The sequence below is a fragment of the Caloenas nicobarica genome, chromosome 1, assembly GCF_036013445.1.
Source record: "Caloenas nicobarica isolate bCalNic1 chromosome 1, bCalNic1.hap1, whole genome shotgun sequence".
Taxonomy (NCBI): domain Eukaryota; kingdom Metazoa; phylum Chordata; class Aves; order Columbiformes; family Columbidae; genus Caloenas; species Caloenas nicobarica.
Window position 1 is genome coordinate 682,218 of NC_088245.1, and position 20,687 is coordinate 702,904.

The 20,687-nt window shown below is 58.2% G+C and overlaps 1 protein-coding gene across 11 annotated transcripts in view; it reads left to right on the forward strand.

Moving 5' to 3' along the window:
- The window catches only part of SHANK3 (SH3 and multiple ankyrin repeat domains 3), a 364,754-nt gene that overhangs the window by 317,210 nt on the left and 26,857 nt on the right, over nt 1-20,687 (forward strand). For 9 of the 11 annotated variants that reach the window (XR_010607209.1, XM_065647548.1, XM_065647499.1 and 6 more), the window contains exons 18-20: nt 3,880-4,007; nt 4,920-5,025; nt 15,103-17,428. Coding sequence is in view for 10 of the 11 variants with exons in the window: in XM_065647548.1 (XP_065503620.1) it covers nt 3,880-4,007; nt 4,920-5,025; nt 15,103-17,428 (2,560 nt within the window). In the remaining variant the exon portion in view is untranslated. Of the gene's footprint in view, nt 1-3,879; nt 4,008-4,919; nt 5,026-15,102; nt 17,429-18,313; nt 18,557-18,889; nt 19,078-20,687 lie in introns of those variants that run through there. The other 2 variants (XM_065647478.1, XM_065647492.1) reach the window with 2 other exon arrangements.

The window sequence follows — 20,687 nt, forward strand, 5'->3', positions numbered from 1 at the left end:
TGGGGTGTGGGACAGGGACACCCCAGGGCACGCCCTGCCCCACGGAACCCGCAGCGGTTGAGGAGCGGGCCCTGCTGGCAGGTGTTCTGGCAAGCAGGGCTGCCGGGCGCGACGGGGAGGGAGCCAGCTCGTGGAAAGGGAAGTCACGAAAAGCAGAGAAATAGCTCTGCCAGAGATTATGTTAAAGATGAGTCCCTGAGGTCTCCCGGAGGATTTTGCAGCTAGATGCTGCCTCTCCTCTACCTGGAGAGGGATGAGGAGCTGCAGCTGCCCCTGTGTCCCGGGAGAGGGATTTGTAGACACATTCTCCAGGAAATTGTGGTGGTTAGTCCCTACTTCATGTCCTGGGGATCAGGGACTGAGCTGTGGCCAGTCCCACCACACATCCCCAGGGAGAAGGGCACAGGGAGAGTGGGGGATCGTTCCTCCTCCCGCACTTTGTCTTCTGGTGGTTGATCCTCAGGCCTGCACTGCGAAAGGGGAGTTCTGGTGCAGGTCAGCACCCCCACGCCTTGGTGGTGTGCAAGGTTAGAACCCCGTCTCCTTTTCTGAGGGGACGCTGCTGTTACAGAAAGGGACATTTCTACCTGCAGCTTTGTTGGAGGGTCTCTGCCCCTTTTTCCTTGCAGCCTGTCCCTGTCCTGCAGAACATCCCACGTGCACACAGCCACACCGTAACATCTCACCGCATGTCGTGCCTGTCCCCGCAGACACGCGGGTTCCCAGCAAGCTGCTCATGAAGCACTCCTGGCCACGGTCCTGGCATCTGCGGGATGCGGAGGAAACTGGCTCTGGAGACGTGCAGGTTGCTGAGTCTCCTCTGGGAGCCAGCCGGGATTAAAATCTCCTGAAAGAGCTTCTCCATGGCTCAGGCATTCAGTGCCATCCAGACCTCTCCTGGTCTGATTTCCTTCTGGCACGACGCCTTCCCTCTGCCTGCTGGTCTGAGGAGGGGCGGGGGGCTCAGCAGTGGGGCCGGCAGGAGCCCAGCCCTGTTGGTCCCTGCCCGCCCACGGGGCCAGGACGGGCACTGGCCATCCCGTGGAGGGGACACGGCGCTGGGGGGGACACACGAGGTGCTGCACCCTCTGCCCTGCCTGAGCATTTGTCAGAGAGCCCCGGCGAGGCCAGCGCGGGCTCGCTGCCAGGGCCTGATCCTGCCCGCATGCTGGGAGCCAGCAAGGCTGGAGCTGGGAATGAACGCAGGAACTGTGCATGCCATTCATGTTGTCTTTTGTTTCTTGATTCCAAGCCTCCATGCGGAGAAGAAAAGGGGGTGAGTGAAACCGCGCATCCTGGGGCTCCTTCCTTCCCCGTCAGCCCCCAGCCAGCGCCCAGACCCCCGCGCACGGCGCAGTGCTCCCCGGGGCTGGCCCAGCTCCCCTGCTTGTCACGGGAAGGTCCAGCTCTGTGGCCACCACGGGGAGCAGCCACCTGCTCTGGAGGGGCAGCAAAGGCCAAAACTGTTGTGGTTGTGTTGGGCTCCCGTTGGAGCGCGTTTGCCACCCAGCCCCGTGAAGCTCCAGCTCTGCCTTCCCCAGGGGTTGTACTTGCTTCGCGTTTGCTCCACGGTGAAAACACCTGGCGCAGGGGCGTCCCCAGGTGTGAGTCCTGTGTGCAGGCTCCTTCAGCCCTGGGTCAGGCCTCTGGAGCTCGGTCGGATGAAACAGCAGCCGCGCTCTCTGCCACGTCCCGCAGTTCCCGGCTGTCCTGTTCCCGGCCGTCCTGCGCCCAGGAGGCACGTGGGGACGTCCCCGCAGTGCAGGCAGAGCTTGGTGGCAGCTCTGAGGACACGCCTGAGTTGGCTGGGGCAGAGCTGGTGGCCGCAGGGCTCCGTGTGTGACAGCTGCACTGCGCAGTGTCTGTGTGGACATTGCACGAGGGATGTGACAAAAACAGGAGGTTCTTGCTGGGGCTGGGAGCCAGTAGTGGACAATCCTGGATGGAGCGAGCAGGCTCGTCCTGGGCCAGCACACGGCTCTGCATTTCTCCAGCACAGGGTTGAGGGAGGGAGCCTGGGGAGCTGAGCCCAGTTCTGAGCCTTTCAGAAGCAAAACTCTGTCCTGGTGATGCGAAGCTGAAGAACTGTTTCCCAAGAACAGGGAATATGAGGGACCAGCTCTGTCACCGTAACAGTGGTAACGGAGGGAGGAAGCTGAGCAGGGCTTGCGGTGGGAGGTCTCCGAGGGGCTCCCCGGAGCTCCTCTGTCCCGAGCAGCTCTGGCAGTACCAGAGGGGGAAGCAATGCAGAGGGCCCGTTGCTCAGTGACCAGCTGGAGGTCACCAGGCATGTCCTGACGTTGAAGACGTCCATCTCCAGGTGTGTGATGCAGACCTTGACACATTGGACAGCCAGAGCCCTCAGGGTCACCCATTCCTGGGGGTCCCTCTTTTCGGGGGCCTCCAGCGCTGCTCTATTCCCGTGCCAGCAGCCTGGGCAGGCAGGATCCGCTCGGGACGCAGAGCCATGGCAGGTACAATGTGCAGTCAGTGGCAACTCGTCTCCCTGTGCCCTAATGGCATTAAGAGACGGAAAGCAGAGCAAAACCAGGAGTGGAGGTGGGTGGAGAGTGCTGGGCATCGCTGTCTCTCCTCTCGCAGCACTGGGGTCCCTAGGCTAATGTCACTACAGGGCTGCCCATAGCAGCCTCCAGAGACACTCCTGAGGCAGGTTTCCAGCACATGGTCACCTTCAGAATCAGCCGGTGGCATGTCCCCCTCGAGGCTTGGCTGTTTCCATGCAGTCACTCGCAGTTTGTCCCCAAGGGCTGAGACAGGTCCCCTCTGAGCGGGCTGAACCTCCCCGTGCCTCTTGTGCTGAGCACAGCCTGCGAGTGGCACGGCAGCGAGGCAGAGGAGCCGTGCAGACCCCGGAGACAAGGGTGGTCGGCTGCTGGAGGTGTCGTGACGAGGAAGTTCAGGAGCTGGCCCGAGCTGTTCCTGGGAGCCGGTGCAGGTCCTTGGTCCCAGGGCCTTGCTGGACACTGCCGCCAAGGGTGGTGGCCTCAGAGGGCACCTAAGTCCCCTTGGCAAAGACTACTTGGTGTCTGTGTTGGTGTAGGGCTCGCTCCTCCACAGGCTGGGCTTCTGAAACGTTTGGGACTCATTTTTAGTTTGTATAACTCGGGAATGCTGGCTTACAAACTGCCACACGACACCCCCGGCCTGCGCCCGCCCGCGGCTCCCGGCCCATGGACACGGGGCGCACGGGGTCTGGCACTCCCGTCAGGGCCGTTTGGGCACAGGAGTCCACTCGGGGAGGAAACGTCCCACTTTGTCCCAGACAGACACTGGAGTGACTGGTTGTGCTGGAGCCGGACTGAGTCCCATGGAGTCCCCTGGACTTCTGTGTCACCCGCGGTCCCTGCAGCGCCCGGGTTCCCCTCGCCCGCCACAGTGCAGCCGCAGCCCACACCCCGCTCAGCCCAGCGAGGGGGCTCGCTCTCATTCCGAATATCAAAATATACCTGGGCAAACATTTGCTCTTTTTGTGTAAGGATCGAGGCTTCCTCGGAGCGCGGCAGAGCTGGGAGTGGTGCCCCAGGCCCGGAGCTCGGGCTGGTCGGGGTGCGCGGGCGGCACCGGTGCAGCCGCGGTGGGGCCAGCACGGCGGTGCCGGCTGCGGGGCCCAGCCAGGCCGGTGCCTGGTCATGCATCGTGGCGGGTGGGCAGCTCCAGAAACACCTCCAAAAGCTGGGTTAGCTGCTGGCTGGGGACGAGAGGCCTGAGCGGCCGCTCTGCAGCTCCGTGTTCAGCAGGCCCAGGAACGGCTGTCCCTGCATGGACGGTCACTCCGTGATGGGATGAGCCCCTCGCAGGGGAGCTGCCTCGGTACAACGGCCCTTGCTAACCCATTTGCTTCTTTGTTTGGAATTCCAGAGAAACTGGATGAGATTTTGGCAGCAGCCGAGCCCGCGCTGAGAGCAGACATTGTCGAAGCAGATTCTCGGGCAGCCACTGTGAAGCAGCGACCAACAAGCCGGCGCATCACGCCAGCAGAAATCAGTGTGAGAGAGGAGGGCTCGCGGGGGACAGGGTGGGCACGTCGCGCTGTGACACATGCTGAGTGCCAGCGTGGGGAGGGGGTTTCCCCAAGAGAGAGTCTGGGGGACATGGGGACACAGAGCAGGGGTCTGGGTGGGTGGCGGGAGCTGACCCGGGCTGTTTAGTGCTCGCTCACCAGGACGGGATTGCCACGGGGAGAACGTAAGAGCAGATCTGAAGGAGCGCGGAAAGCTGAGCCGGAGAGCTTAGTCTGGCTGCAGTTTTCTGGATGTGAAACTGGAAATTAGGAGGAATCAAAGAAGAGAAAAACACCATCTCTGAGGGGAAGCAGGGATGGAGTAGGAGTGGGGCTGCCAGCTCCAGGCTGTCTGGATTGTGAGAGTGCAGCTGGTGGTGGGAGGCAGCTTCTGGAGCCCGAGGGAAAATGGGACAGGCTGAGCAGAGCCCAGCCTGAGCCGAGCCTTCCCACGGAGGAAGGTGCTGCTGGAGCTGGCATCGGAGCCGGCATCGCCACAGAGCTGGTGCCACCGTACCACCCCACCCTGGGCACAGGGAGGGGAGAGGGCAGGGGAGCAGGCGGGCAGGGGAAAGGGCAGGCAGGGGAGAGGGAGGAAGGGTTAACCCTTCAAAGGGCAGTGGTGCAGGTTTTGGAGCCACACTGGATGGGGCAGGGTGGAAGATGGACTGTTGAAGGTAGAGGTGAGGACAGGGCCTGTCCTTGTCCCCAAAGAAGCCACCGCTCCAGGACTGCGGCAGTTCCACCCACAGGGTCAGGGTCGGGCTGCAGATTGATGTGGGGCAGAGCCCAGTGTCTCCCGTGGTCAGAAGGGTCAGGGGACTGAGATCAGTGTTGTGTCCTCTCAGCTGAATCTTGCTGATGTCCAGAATGGAAATGTCCTTTTTTTCCCTTGCAGTCACTCTTTGAACGCCAGGGAATGGCAGCACACTCGGGGGTCCTGGCAGGAGCTGAGAAGCCCCATGTTTCACTGCGCAAAGGAATTCCACGGACAAAATCTGTAGGTAAGGCCAACTGGGGGGAATCCCTTCCTAAAGAGGAAAGACATTCTCGTGGAGCGTCCGTGCCTGCACAGAAGCCGGCAGGACAGCTTGGAACTCCAGAGCTTTGAAGGGAGGTGTTTAGTGGGGTTTCTGCTTTGACGGCTGCATGTGTCTTGAGGAACCTGTTCCAGCGCTGACGCAGGTCAGACTGGAGCCCTCCAGAGCTCCTTTCCTCTCTCCGTCTCCTTACTGGAGGATCTTCCCCACCCTCTGTGCTGGCAAGTGAGGGTCAGTGGGTGATTTTCTGTCTGCCCGTGCAGCAGCTGGGCTGGGTGTGCAGGGAGCTGAGCACGGGACGCGGGCTGAGCCTAAAACCATGAGCTGCAACAGCCTGCGATGGTGGAGCGGGTAACGCTCCTCCATGGGCTGTTGGGATCTGTAGACCCTGTCCCAGAAGGTTCACGGTGCAACTAAAACCAAAAATGTGCTGGAGGTGGCAGGAGGAGGCAGAGTGGAGCAGGGCGGGTGGCACAGTGGCAGTGTGGGGTCTCATCTCCCTCTCTGGGTTCGTGTGCCGTTTGGTTTCACCTGGGTGGTGACAATGAGCCTAGTGACACTGAGCCTGGTGACACCGAACTGTGGTGACACCAAGCCTGGTGACACTGAGCCTGATGACACCAAGCTGTGATGACACTGAGCTGTGGTGATACCGAGCCTAGTGAGACCAAGCCTGGTGACACTGAGCTGTGGTGACACCGAGCCTAGTGACACCGAGCCTGGTGACACCGAGCCTGGTGACACCGAGCCTGGTGACACCGAGCTGGGGTGGCAGCGGGTCCGAGGCCGTGCGGGTCGGAGCTGGGCGAGCGTGTTGTCACTCACATGGCGGGGCTGAGGGGCAGGAGGAAGGGGAGTGGGGACAAAAGCGCTGTGCTGTGTGGCAAGTGTTCACTGTAAGTAATCCCAAGGCACCATCTGATAGCAGTGGTGATGCCAAAACAAATTGTGCGTTTAACACACAAAATAAGTGAATAGAAAGTAAATTCTGCTTCAGGCTACAGCTGAGAGCAACACAATCCTAGCAAGAATGTGAAAACTACTTGAAAAATGCAAGGGTTAGTATTCAAAATATACTTTTTAATGTACAGAGCCACAGAATTGCTGTGTGTATGCGCCTCGCATTTGTGTTTGTACGAGAGCAGCTGGTACCTGTGGTCCCACGTCAGGCTGCACTGAGTAGTAGATAGCGAGAGATAATCAAATGTGTGTATGTGATTAATCTGAAAAACAAACTAGGAGAGATGATCTTAAAAAAAAAAGCAGTGAGTGGGTGCTGAAGGGACTGCCCTGGCGTGTGCTTGCACACCGCGTTGGTAAAGCTGCCGTCCTACCCCGAAATCCGCGGGCAGCAGCTCCCGTGACTGCGGAACCGAAATAGAACCCAGGCCCGGCAGCTGATGAGACGCTGTGTTGGAAGTGAACGTAGGCAGGAATTAGTTGCTCATCCCTTGCAAGGCTGTACATGTACGTGGTAGGGAGGGGGCGGAGCTGCTGCCGTGGGCCTGGGGCCGCCGCAGCCCCCACTGCGGACTGGCCGGAGCAGAAGTGCCCGGGGGACGTTCTCACGTGGACAAACTGCTCAGCAGCGCGTGCAGGGTGGGATTCCTCTCATCCCACCACACGTGGCAACAACACAGACATCTCCATCGCACTGAGGTGCCCAGGAACCCTCCACAGTGACCAGAGGGAAATGGGCACTTTCAGCATGATGTATGCGATGTCTGGATCTGAGAGGCGAGTCCTGTGCAGGCGCCGTTGCCGTAGGGAGCGGCAGTGACCACTGGGTGTCCGGCTGCCCGTTGATTGTGCAAACTGCGTCCTGGACGTGTGCTTCATGCGTGACGATGTTTGGGAAAATGTTTCTGAGCAGAAGTTGTTTGAGGTTCAATCAAGCCACAAACGGCTGGAAATCATATGGAAGGGGATCTGTTGTGTGAAAGAGCATCTTCACCCAGTAACAGATCACAAACTGGAAACATATTCATTAAAAACTACATACTTGTCTGTAAGGAGCTCCTTTTTGCTTGTGAAAGCAGAGTCAGCAACTTGGGAAGTCCCTCTAAACCTGCACCTTGTTGTGTGACGCTCATTGTGCGATGCTCGTTGTGCGATGCTCATTGCGCGATGCTCTTTGTGCAATGCTCGCTGTGCAACGCTCATTGTGCGACACTTGTGCAGATTCACTGACAAGAGTCTCTGTGCAGAGAGCTGCGAGAAGGGGGATGTGTGATTTGCAGGGTTTATACACCTGCACGGTTTGGTGGGTTGTGTGCAGGGTTTATCTGCTCGCGAGACTCTGATGTCCCACGTATGTCTGTTTTGTTCAGCACACGGAGCACTGCAGCCCTGACCCAGCACAGGAGTCCCAGCGTTACAGCTGCATGGGGACCAGAAACCAGATTTAATCTGCATCAGGGAGGATTAGCAGCAGACCTGGAGCTGCTCCGTTCTGAGCAGGAGTGGCTGCAGCTGCCACAAGTGCAGCATCCAAGAACAACCCGACAATAAATACAGGAAAAAAATCACATGTAGCTGTTAGTTCTGCTTGCTCCCAGAGTAGTGGTGTGTGTCTGTCTGCACCGAGAGGGAGCGACTCCTGGTGCGGAGGGGACAGCGGGTTCTTGTTTCCAGTTGCCCTGTCACAACACGCACCAAAAGCAGTAAAGCAGCACCTCTTAGAAAACAGCTAATTTCTGTGGAATTCCAGATAAGCTAAAATAGAAAACAGCCAAACAGTAGAAATTGGGTTGCAATTGGCTTGTTTTAGAAGCCCTTCTTGAGCTGTCATTTCACACCCACAACGACAGGCTCATACGCTGTGCATACAGTCAGTTGACTCCATGATAAAAGTCACTACTAAAAGCAAAGAACTAGATGAAAAATACGCAGGGGTTGGTTGGTTGGCTTGGCTTTTTGGTGAAGAAATCCTCTGAATAATTTGCATATTACACAGCTGGTTTACATTCTCAGAGACTTGTGACAAAAGGTCAAAGCATTTCGTATTTGCATCTAAAAATTTCTTGAGACAAAGGTAATTAACCCTCAGCTGGCTACAAAGAGAGCAGAAGGGGAGAAATATTTCAACAAAAATGGGAAGAGATGCATTGCGGTGGGGAGACTGGTAGAAAAGAAAATCTCTTTCAGGCTTCCAAGATTGCTACCACGCCATCTGCTTCAGCCTTAGAAGTTAAAAACACTCGTAAGTCTGCAGTGCCGCCACAGTCCCCACCGCATCCCTCCCCGAGCCCGCGCGGGCTGCTGGCAGCGGTGGCTTTGCAGGGACAGTCGTGGTGTGTCCCCGTGTGGACTGGAACCACGTGGGGCTGCGGGCGCCTTCTGGAGCCCAAGGGTGTGATGCTCACCTGCTTTCTGCTCCTGGAGCCCAAGGGTGTGATGCTCACCCGCTTTCTGCTTCTGATACCCAAGCATGTGATGCTCACCTGCTTTCTGCTTCTGGAGCCCAAGGATGTGATGCTCACCCGCTTTCTGCTTCTGATACCCAAGGATGTGATTCTCACCTGCTTTCTGCTCCTGGAACCAAAGGATGTGATGCTCACCTGCTTCATGCTCCTGGAACCCAAGGATGTGATGCTCACCCGCTTTCTGCTCCTGGAACCAAAGGACACTGATGCTCACCTGCTTCGTGCTCCTGGAACCCAAGGATGTCATGCTCACCCGCTTTCTGCTCCTGGAACCAAAGTACACTGATGCTCACCCACTTTGTGCTCCTGGAACCCAAGGATGTGATGCTCCCCGGCTTTCTGCTTCTGATACCCAAGGATGTGATGCTCACCTGCTTTCTGCTCCTTTGCACCTTTGTGCGGTTGCTCAGTGTGGCTTTGGGAGCCGCTCTGCCGTCCCTGCGCAGGGACAGTGAGGTTGGGAATGGCGGGGTGTGCTCTGGAGGAGCCACCTTGTTAGCCAGCCCAAATTAATGCAGAGAGTTAGATTCTCACAGGGATTCAGGCTGTTATGGCAACAGGCCCAGAAGCACAAAAGCATCACGGAGCATTTTTGTGTTTTCCCTGGCGATGAACAGCGCCTGGTGCGTGCTGTCGGTGGCAGGGGTTGCCACGAGGCCGTGGCATCGCCAGGCTGTGCTCCGGGCACGCACCAGAGAGCAATTCTCATTTCAGAGCAGTGACGCCAGGTGCTCGGAGATGGGTTCTTACTGGTCCTTGCTGGTAGCTGGAGGCTCCACTGCAGCTCAAACACTTTATTCCTGCGTGCGCCCACCTCTGCAGTTTATCCTGGTGAGGCGTCGTTGCTCTTTGTACGAAGCACATGTGCCCCACTGCGATGGAGACACAGTTTGTGCTGCTTGAACAAAACGGAAAAGACAAGATCTCCATGGCAGGTAGCAAAGGGACATGTCTGGTTATTTGTCATTGAAGTTCAGTCTTCCAGTTACACACATGCAGGATGGAGCAGGCGCAGAGGGAGGTCACAGCAGCTGCCGTGCTGTTGGTGACGGGCAGGTGCTCCCTCTTCTCCGAGCTCAGCCCCACCGCCACCGTCCCTCTGCAGAACCTGGAGCAGCTCATGAGGTTCCACGTTCATCGGGCAGCCCCTAGGCGGCTGCTGTGCGTGTTCCTGCAACACGGGAACGGCAAGTGCTGGGGTGAGATCCGACAGAATGAGAGGACGATCTCATTGAGGTGTGCAGGTTAAAGGAGCTGCCTTGCCCCCGTGCTGTGCTGTGTGTCAGAGCCTGGCTGCAGCTCGTCCCCCGAGACTTTCCGTGTGCGGGTGCACGTTGGGGCAGAGCTGCTCTGGTTCCTCGGGTGCCTCCTTGTTATGGAGAATGGCTCCACGTGCTGCAGGAGTTGGTCGAGCTCCTTCTGCAGCCTGACCGTCCCCTGGACGCAGGTCTGTCCATCCCCTGGGCGCAGGTCTGTCCATCCCCTGGGCTGAGGTCTGTCCATCCCCTGGGCCCAGGTCTGTCCATCCCCTGGGCTGAGGTCTGTCCATCCCCTGGGCTGAGGTCTGTCCATCCCATGGGCGCAGGTCTGTCCATCCCCTGGACGCAGGTCTGTCCATACCGTGGGCGCAGGTCTGTCCATCCCCTAGGGCCAGGTCTGTCCATCCCCTGGACGCAGGTCTGTCCATACCGTGGGCGCAGGTCTGTCCATCCCCTGTGCTGAGGTCTGTCCATCCCCTGGGCCGAGGTCTGTCCATCCCCTGGGCGCAGGTCTGTCCATCCCCTGGGCCCAGGTCTGTCCATCCCCTGTGCTGAGGTCTGTCCATCCCGTGGGCCCAGGTCTGTCCATCCCCTGTGCTGAGGTCTGTCCATCCCGTGGGCCCAGGTCTGTCCATCCCCTGGGCTGAGGTCTGTCCATCCCATGGGCGCAGGTCTGTCCATCCCCGGGCTGAGGTCTGTCCATCCCCGGGCTGAGGTCTGTCCATCCCATGGGCCCAGGTCTGTCCATCCCCTGGGCCCAGGTCTGTCCATCCCCTGGGCCCAGGTCTGTCCATCCCATGGGCGCAGGTCTGTCCATCCCCTGGGCTGAGGTCTGTCCATCCCGTGGGCCCAGGTCTGTCCATCCCGTGGGCCCAGGTCTGTCCATCCCATGGGCCCAGGTCTGTCCATCCCTGGGCTGAGGTCTGTCCATCCCGTGGGCCCAGGTCTGTCCATCCCCTGTGCTGAGGTCTGTCCATCCCCTGGGCCCAGGTCTGTCCATCCCCTGGGCTGAGGTCTGTCCATCCCGTGGGCCCAGGTCTGTCCATCCTCTGGGCGCAGGTCTGTCCATCCATCACCTGCTGCAGCATTTAGCAACCGACAAGTGTTGGGATAAAAGTGAGAAATGAACATCTTTACGACAAGTAATTAACTGTTAACATTTCAGTCAGTAGGAGTGGAATTGGATGAAAGAGCACCATGTGTTTTAGATAAACTGAAATAGCTTCTCTCTCCACTTCATGTTTCCAAGCTGCCAGGACGGTTTCACCAGTCTCGTAGCTGGTCCCTGCCCTCGCAGAGGACGCTTGTCCCTGTCACCGCTGTCACTTGGGTTTCCGTGCGGCTGTGCCCTCCTTTCCTCTGCGGGTCTGTGCAGAGTCCAGCCTGCTCTGAATTGATAAATTCAGTACTTAATCAAGACATCAGGTTTCGAGCCTGCTCCCAGGGGACTCCTGGTTGCCTTTGTTCAAATTCAGAGACTCCATGAGCAGAACCATATCCTGCGCAGACAGTAAATAAAACTCAGCAATGATTATTCTCATGCTTAACTACAAATAGATGCTTTTCCCTGTTAAGGGAGAGGTTTCGCTTTGCCTGTGTGATCACATTTAAGTGTCAGCGAGGGGTTTCTGTCTGTCGCAAAGACTCTATTTCACAGAATTTGCTATCAGAGTAGGAACAGGTAGTGAAAGATTTGAATAGGAGAGCATAACACAGCAACACAATTCAGAGAAAGCCTTGTTAAAGGTCTTTACATACCAGCTGGACACCAAATTGAACCGATGGACAGAGTTTCAAAGGGAAGCAAAGGCGGCGATTCCGCACAGGGTGGGGCAGCGGGAGAGCAAGGGGTCTGCACGCGTTCCAAGGGCACTGCCAAGGGTGAGGAGCATCTGCCGAGGGCGAGAAACATCTGCTGAGGGTGAGGAACATCCGACAAGGCTGAGAAACGTCTGCCGAGGGTGAGGAACATCTGCCGAGGGTGAGGAACATCTGACGAGAGCAATAAACATCTGCCGAGGGGGAGGAACATCCGCCAAGGGTGAGAAACATCCGCCGAGGGTGAGGAACATCCACCGAGGGTGCGAAACATCTGCCAAGGGTGAGAAATGTCTGCCAAGGGTGAGGAGCGTCTTCTGAGGGCGAGAATCATCTGCCAAAGGTGAGGAACATCTGCCGAGGCTGAGGAACATCTGCCGAGGGTGAGAAACGTCTGCCAAGGGTGAGAAATGTCTGCCGAGGGTGAGGAGCGTCTGCTTAGTGCAAGAAACATCTGCCGAGGGCGAGGAACATCTGCCGAGGCTGAGGAACATCTGCCGAGCGTGAGGAGCATCTGTCGAGGATGAGGAACATCTTCTGAGGGTGAGGAATGTCTGCCAAGGGTGAGGAACATCTGCCGAGGAGTCTGCACGAGTTCCAAGGGCGCTGCCGAGGGTGAGCAGCGTCCTCCGAGGGCTCGACACAGAGCCGTCTGACCCAGCCAGCCCCGATCAGCAAGTGCTGGAGCCGGCAGAGCAGCCGGTTGGGGCGAAGCCGCAGCGCTCACCGTGTTCTGAGCCGGTTCCTCGGTGCTGGCTGCTGGCTCTGCCGGGCAGCGCCAGAGCTGGGTGAGCTCAGGTCTGCACGGCTGGCGGAGGGACGGAGAGCTGGAGCATCCTCTGGAGAGCTGGAGCATCCTCAGCAGCGCACAGCAAGCTGCGCCCAGAGCAGTCAGGAGTGCGTGGCTGTGGGACTCGGCAGCCAGCGAGCAGAGGGGCAGTGTCCAGGTGGGGAGTGCGGGTAGCGAAGAAAGCACCTGCCAAGAATCTGCTTTCCTCCCACCTCTCCCATCAGCGATCTCTCCCGAGTGTTGATTTTCTTGCTGAGGAGCAACTGATTTCCACAGGGAACAGGCATTATTCCTGCTATCCAAGGAACGGGGTTGTAGAGACAATCAGCTTGGGAGGCAGAACTGGAGTGAAGCCGCTTGCCTTCTGTCACGGGATCCGAGGACAATTCCAGTGGGAAGCAGGAGGTCTCTGGTCCAACCTCCAGCTCCAAGCAGGGTCAGCTATGAGCTCAGATCGTGCTGCTCAGGGTTTTATCCAGTCTGGACTCCAAAACCTCCGAGGACAGAGGTTGCACACCCTGTTCCACTGCTTGACTGTCTTCGTAAAACTCCTTTTATCCAGCCAGAACCCCTCGTTTCAGTTTCGCCCATTGCCTCTTGTCTTCCCACCATGCACCACTGTGAAAAGCCTGGTGTTATCTTCTGGATACCTCGCTGAAAGTCCTGGGGTTCCTGGCAGCCCGTTCCTCTGGCCCGGCTGGGTCCCTTGGAGATGTCCAGCTGGTCCTTGAGCTCCGTGGTGCTTCAGATATCGATTTCCATAGTGCCCCCCTCCTCGTGTAAGAAAAAAATGTAGGAGAGAGATGCTTATGGCAGAGAAAAATAGCAAGTGGGAGCAGAGAGAATGAAATGAGGAATTGTAGAAGCAGGTGTGTAAAGTAAACCAAAAACTAATACCCACACCAGGAATACATTTAGACTATCTAATTGTCCCCTTCACCCTTCCTTCACTTGAAATACTTCGCTTTTAACATGTTAAAAGATCTTCCCAGCAGGGACCGTGAGCGCGCAGGTGGGACGGGGCCACCAACCACGGCTGGTCACAGCGACAGCCGGAGCTCGCAGAGCCGGTGGCTTCTGGGCCAGTGTCCCCTTCGGGCTGGCGGCCACCTGGCCAGGCTGCTCTTTGCAGATCGGGACATTGGAGAAAGACGAACCAGCTTTCCAGTTGTATTCCTGAAATAGCTCTGACCTGACACGTAGTACCTGCCGCAGGGCGCTCAGCGCATCCCTGAGCTCTGCAGGCGCCAGAGCGTGTTCTGGAACAATCCGGGCACAGTCACAGAGCTCAGTGCTACACAAATTGCCTTGTTTCAAATCTCGGCCATTCCCAGGTGGGAAGTAGAAATATGCATAAAGGCACGACTGGTGTTTCGGATTTTCCTCCTTTTCAGAACATGACAATGTCTGTACTGATCAAACCGTGGCTCCATCTAGTGCAGGATCCTCCCTTAAGTGTTGCTCTGAAGCAGATGCGCAGGGAAGAGTGAAAACAGGACAAGGATGTGATGTTTCTCCTGAATACTCACCCAGGCAGCTCCTGTCTTCAGTTCAGAGGTTTCGGTGCACATCGTCACCCACAAAAAGCGCATCCTCCATGGCTTTGTCCAGGCTCTCTTTGAACTTGTTTTGTGCTTCCAGTTCATTACGCTGCCTCGGTATTAAAAATCCCCAAACCGTGTTCAGCAGAAATAGCACAGCCTTGAACACAGCAATAGTCTGATCAGTGTGCTGAGATGTAAAGTTCGGTGCTCAATGGCCAAAATATTCCCTTTTTCCCCAGCAGACTCTGCAGTTGGTGCAATTGCTAATGTAATACAGGACGCCCTTGCCAAAGCACTTTGGATGCTGGTGGACATGACAGAAAAAGCATCGGCGCCAAAAAAGCAGGTGGTCACAGTGCCACTGTGCCAGGCCGTGGCTGGCTGCCATCTCCAGCGTTCTCTCAAGAACAATTTGCAACCTTGAAAAGGGCTGAACTGGGGCTGGAGAGCAGGAGATGTGGGAGTGGGTGCAGAGCAGTGCAGAGCGGGGCCGGCGGGGAGGGCTGAGCTCGGCTGGTTAACGTGCATCCATGCAAGTACTTGCACTGTACCTGCTATATTAATGGTATTTTCCTCCTATTGTTTTACTTAGCAAGACTCTCACACTCTCTCACTATTACAAGTACCTGAAAAAGCTCTCACTGTGCACGCAAGTAGTAAGTGAACAGTCAGAATGACAGAATCCAGCTTCCTTGGGTACTTGTGATCCTTGAAACACGCAACTTAAGTCTCTGCCAGACCCAGCTTCTGCATTCTGTCTGGCACATGGAGCATATGTCACCCTCGGGGGTGGGGGGGTGACAGGAGAACCGCGAGAGCTGCACATGGCACAGCCGGGTTGCGCTGGGCGGGCTCGCGCTCGCAGGGCTGTCGGCAGGTTCAGGTGTTGGTGCTGTCGGCGTGCCGTGGGCTGCAGAGCATTCAGCCTGGCTGGGAAGCGTCGGGCACCAACGTCCGATGGATTTAAACCAGCATCAGACTGTGTGAGAGTCTGCGGCCGCCCTTCTGTGCCAAGGGAGCAGGAGCAAAGGGCCAAACTGCAAACGCTTGCGCCAGGCAAATAGGAGATGCTGTGGGAAGCCACTGCAGAAGGACAGCGGGGCGGGGGGAAGGAGGGATGTCATAGATCCAGTTTGTGTCGATTGTCGCGCTCTGGGTTCTCTCGAGACGTCCTCCCTGACTTCACCGCTCTTCTTGTTTTCCAGGTGAAGACGAGAAACTTGCTGCTTCGTTACTAGATGGGAAGTTTCCCCGGAGCACATCGATGCAAGACACTGTCAGGGAAGGACATGGGATTCCACCACCACCTCAAACAGCCCCACCCCCGCCTCCTTCTCCATATTACTTTGACACAGGCCCCCCTCCATCCTTCTCGCCACCTCCACCCCCAGGAAGAGCTTATGATACCATAAGATCAAGCTTTAAGCCAAGCCTAGAGGCTAAACTCCATGGACTCCCGCAGGTCATCAGCGCAGCCGAGGTGTATGATCAGGCGAGGACTTCCATCCCTTACCCGGAACGGCAGAAGAGAGCACGATCCATGATCATCCTGCAGGATTCCTCTCATCTTCCCGTGGAACCAACAGAGATCCCCCGGCCTGGCCCATCTGCAACCCCTCCCGAGAAGCTGAAGAGGAAGGGGAGAGTGATCGACAACCCTTACGCCAACATGGGGCAGTTCAATGTCAGCCTGTTTGCCCCCACCAAGCCCCAGAGGAAGAAGAGTCCCCTGGTGAAGCAGCTGCAGGTGGAGGATGCGCAGGAGAGAGCGGCTCTGTCCATCACCGGAGGCTTCACCAGAGAGCCCTCTCCCACGCGCAGGAGCCATCGCCTGAGCGGGGTGGAGTACCAGCACCACGCCGGCATCGCTCAGGTCGAAGCCACGAGCATCCCCTTCGCCACTGCCATCGCCGGAGTCATGAAGGACCGAGACCGTCGTCTGGATGAGAGGCGGAAATCCACTGTCTTCCTCTCGGTCGGGGCCATCGAAGGGACGCCCCCCAGCAGCGACATGCCGTCCTTGCAGCAGTCCAGGTCCATCGATGAGCGGTTGTTAGGAAGCCGAGATGTACTACTGCCTTCCCCTGTCTCAGCTTTAAAGCCATTAATCAGCAGCTCCTCCTCGACGTTCATCCACCCCCTCACGGGAAAGCCCCTGGATCCGAACTCTCCACTGGCGCTTGCGCTGGCCGCAAGGGAACGGGCCCTGTCCACGCAAGTCCCATCCCGGTCGCCCACCCCCATCCACAGCCCGGACTCCGACAGAGCAGCACCCCTGTTCGTGGACATCCAAACCAAAGAACCAGAGAGGGGGGAGTTGGAGAGCTTGGTGTCCCCTGTGTACTCACCCGGAGGCAAAGGGGCCATCGGGACAGACTCTGGGACTTTGGCCCCTGCCAAGAGCCAGTGGGGGACTCCGTCCACACTGAGAAAAGAAACCGAGGCACGAGCAGAAACACCTGGGAAGGAGGAGAAAAAACAAGAGGACAAGAAGTCCATGATTATTAGCATAGTGGATACATCGCAGCAGAAAACCGCTGGCCTCATCATGGTTCATGCCACAAGTAATGGCCAAGACGAGATAGGGCTTGAGATGAAAGAGGAGCAAGCAGCTGTCCCCGAAGCATGCGCAGAGCCGGCAGAGTCCCCCAAGGCAGAGCCCCAGCCCAGTCCCGTGGGAAAGCCCCCGGCCAGCCCGGCCTCCGACAAGACGCTGGGCCAGGGGAGCTCGGAGGAAGAAGTGGAGCCCTACACGGTGACCCTCCCGCCAGCTCAGTTGTCTTCAAGTGACGAGGAGACCAGGGAGGAGCTGGCCAAGATAGGGCTGGTGCCTCCACCAGATGAGTTTGCGAACGGGGTACTGGTCACCACCCCCGGCACACCGGTCAGCCACCTGGCTACGCCTAGCACGCCATCCATACCAGCGGCAGCAGTAGCACCTTCTACCACTGGCGGAACACCCTCAGGGAAGCCCTCTGATGCCCCCGTAGCCCCGGAGTCTGCTGCAGACTCAGGAGTGGAAGAGGTGGACACCAGAAGTTCAAGTGACCATCACCTGGAGACCACAAGCACCATCTCGACGGTCTCCAGCATGTCCACGTTGTCCTCAGAAAGCGGGGAGCCTACTGACACATACACTTCCTTTGCGGATGGACAAACTTTTATACTCGAGAAGCCACCAGTGCCTCCAAAGCCAAAACTCAAGTCCCAGCTCAGCAAGGGGCCAGTTACTTTCAGGGACCCACTTTTGAAGCAGTCTTCGGACAGCGAGCTCATCTCCCAGCAACATGCGGCCACGCTGGCATCAGCCAGCATTGGCCGGCCACGCTACCTCTTTCAGAGAAGGTCCAAGCTATGGGGGGACCCCATGGAGAGCAGGCCGATCCATGGGGCTGACGATGACAAGCCAACTGTGATCAGTGAGCTAAGTTCCCGACTACAGCAGCTGAACAAGGATACTCGATCACTGGGGGAGGAACCGGCCGGGTCCACCTTAGACCCCGGGAAGAAGTCGCCGGTGGTCGCAGCACGGTAAGACGCCGGTGTCTGGCCAGGACGGGGTGCGGGCTCAGGCCCCCAGGGGTGCGCGAGCAGAACGGAGCTGTGCCGGGTGACCCGGGTGTGCTTTGAGGGTATCTCAGAGATGTCAGGACGTAGCTGCAGGGGAGAGGCAATGCTGGGACGTGCTTCCAGGCGTGGGTGTGATTTGTTCATGGCTCCTCTCGACACCCCGCACACGTATGAGCTCGCACTGTTGCTTTTTCCCTTCAGCCTGCCCTCCTGTTGTTCCATGTTCCTCCTGTCTTGATGCTTCTGTGAAGCTGCTGTACTTAGTGCTGGGTTTCACTTCTACATGTTTGCTCCTGCACGGTTAATACCAATGTGTGTTCCTCTAGTGCTTCTCATTTCCAAAGATCTCCAAATGCTGTCAGGCTGAGTGTTCCAGCCCTGGGCAGTCCCTGCCACGCAGAGCCATCACCGGCTGCTGTCACCGGCTGCTGTCACAGTCCCTGCCGTGCCGGGCCGTCACCGGCTGCTGTCACAGCCCCTAGAGAGGTCCCAGCAGCACCAGCCACATTGGCCGGGGCAGAGCTCGGCACGTTCCCGGCACGGGCAGCGCTGGTGACCTCGGGGAGGTCTGGCCGGGCGCAGCCAGGGTGTCACACGTGGCTCTAGGCTGGGGGTGCAGCCGGGCCCCCCCGGGCGCTCTCAGCTGCCATGTCCTGGGGGACACGCATCCCCGTGCTGGGGTGGCTGCTGGCTCAGAGGCATCTCTGCAGAGCAGTGGATCCTCAGCCCCCAGCGCAGACAGCGCGGAGCCCAGGAGAGCTGACAGGTCACAGCAGAGGGACCTGGGACACGCAGGAGCCTCTTTCTCTGACAGTCATGCTCGGGTTCACTCGTCCCTCCCGGCAGGCAGGAGGCACCGGTTCCCTCTCCCACGCTGGAGCTGTGACGGTCATGCTCCCGAGCAGCGCGGACTCTCCACGTCCCTGCCAGCCCCGGCCTGGGCTCTGACCTGCCCCGTGGCAGCAGTGGCCCCTCTGCCTCACATCTTCCTCAGCATCCCCACTGAACTGAAACTAAACCAAAAAACTCCAAATTAGAGCCCAAGATTTGAGAGTGCACCCTTACAAGGCTTTGGAATCTGAAGTTACAGCAGGAAGTGACTCAAAATCTCAGGTCTCGCTCTGCAGCCACGCGACACTGCCCACAGTCAGCGGGTCCCAGCGGTGTCACCATTGGGTGGCTCTGGGGTCAGCGAGGGGCCAGCTCAGCAGGGAGCTCTGCACTAAGGGGAACCTTCCCTTGGGAAGGTTTTTCTAACCAAATCATTGCAGTGACAGGTACAAACCCAGCTGGTGATGTTTCAAGCTGTATCACGGGGGACAAAGTGTCCTGTCCCCAGGGGAGTGTCCCTGTAGCCCTATCCCTGCCAGCCCTGTGTTCGCGGTGCCAGCCTGGCCACGCTGCTGACCCACCTCTTGGCAGGTACCAAATCCCTGGCTCTCGCCCTGCCGCACGTCCCCACGTGCACGTTACGGCCGTTCCCTGGAGACCTGTGTCCCACACGTGGTCCCTGCTCCCGTCCTGCTCCGTCGGGAGCCGTGGGGCCCTGTGCTGGATGCTCTGAGTCTGATTGCATTTGGGGACTCTTCTGAAATCAAGCACATGCCTCGTGGCCCTAAAACATGCTGACTGGGCGTATCTTTGGTGACGCTGGAGAATGTGGATGTCCCCGGTTTCCGTGGCAGCCGGGCAGCTCTCACAGCTCACCCTTTGCCGAAGGTCCGGGGGGGTCACCTGCCATCAGCCCATGTTGGTGTCCCGGAGCCAGCAGCCAGCAGCACCGTGACCGCAGGTGGTGTCACACCGCAGCCCCCCACCCGGGCCCCAGCCCCCGTGTCCATCCAGATCACCGCATCCGGCTGATCCGCTGTTCTTCACACAGCCTCCCAGCAGAGACCTGCACGTACCCCCACTGCACGGGGATACCCCCATTGCATGGGGATACCCTCATTTCACAGGGATACCCCTTGTCCATTTCACAGGGATTCCCCTTGTCCATCCTCTGCCCCCGTTCAACCCGTCCTGTCCTTCACTCCCCCAGGACCACCAGCACATCCCCTTGGTCCCCGTGCTCCCACTGGCATCCTTCATCCTGTCCCTCTGGGAGCAGCGGCCCCTGCCTGAGCTCCTGCCTGGTGACATGATCCCGCTGCATGTCACCCTCGTAGGCACCCTGTATGTCACCTCTGCAGGGACCCCCTGTATGTCACCCCTGCAGGGACCCCATGTGTCACCTCCACAGGGATCCCATATGTCACCCCTGCAGGGACCCCGTGTGTCACCTCTGCAGGGATCCTGTATATCACCTCTGCAGGGACCCCGTGTGTCACCTCCACAGGGACCCCGTGTGTCACCTCAGGAGCCCCGTCCTCCTGCGCCGGGCAGCCCAGTCCGTCCTCCTCGCCATGCCCACTGTGCCACCAAGTGTTTGGCACTTCCCACTGTCCTGCAGAGTTAAATGTTCTCGTTCCTTGTTCTGAAAGTCCTGGCCTTTCATCTCTGAAATCTGTATGCTCCCGGTTGATGTCAAAGACTTGAAATATTTCCCAGCAAGTCAGCTGTAAATAGAATATTTAATGATGTCAGCCACTCTCCTTCATTGTGAAAATGTCTCTCTTTTATGAAATTGCTGTAAATTCAGAAAATAATGTAAAGAGCAGTTAGATACACTTAGATGACCCATTTCAGGACACATTTTCCAGTCCCTGGGCCTGTCCTGAGAACGACAGTATTACCTAAACCTCCCGCAGACACCGCAGCACTGCGGGGGGTGGGACGGTGCTGGCGCGGTGGCCGCGGCTGCAGGGGTGGCCCTGGGGTGGCCCTCAGGGGTGGCGGGTCCTGCACCCCCCTGGCCAAGCGTCCTGAGAGCCCGGGCGATGCTGCCCCCCAGAGCCCCTCAGCCCCCCAGCATCTGCAGCACTGACGGGCTGTGCCTGATGGTGCCGCGGCTTTTCCTGCAACTCTTACACGTAGCTCTGCTCCAGAAAGGGCCAGGAGCCAAACCAGAGCTCTGACCTAGGGGTGTCCTGAGTCCCCCGGGAGCTGGGGACGATGCAGTGCCCTGGCAGAGTGTCCCCAAGCTCCCATACCCTGGCAGAGTGTCCCTGAGCTCCATACCCAGGCAGAGTGTCCCCAAGCTCCGGTGCCCTGGCAGAGTGTCCCCAACCTCCATATCCCGGCAGAGTGTCCCTGAGCTCCATACCCTGGCAGAGTGTCC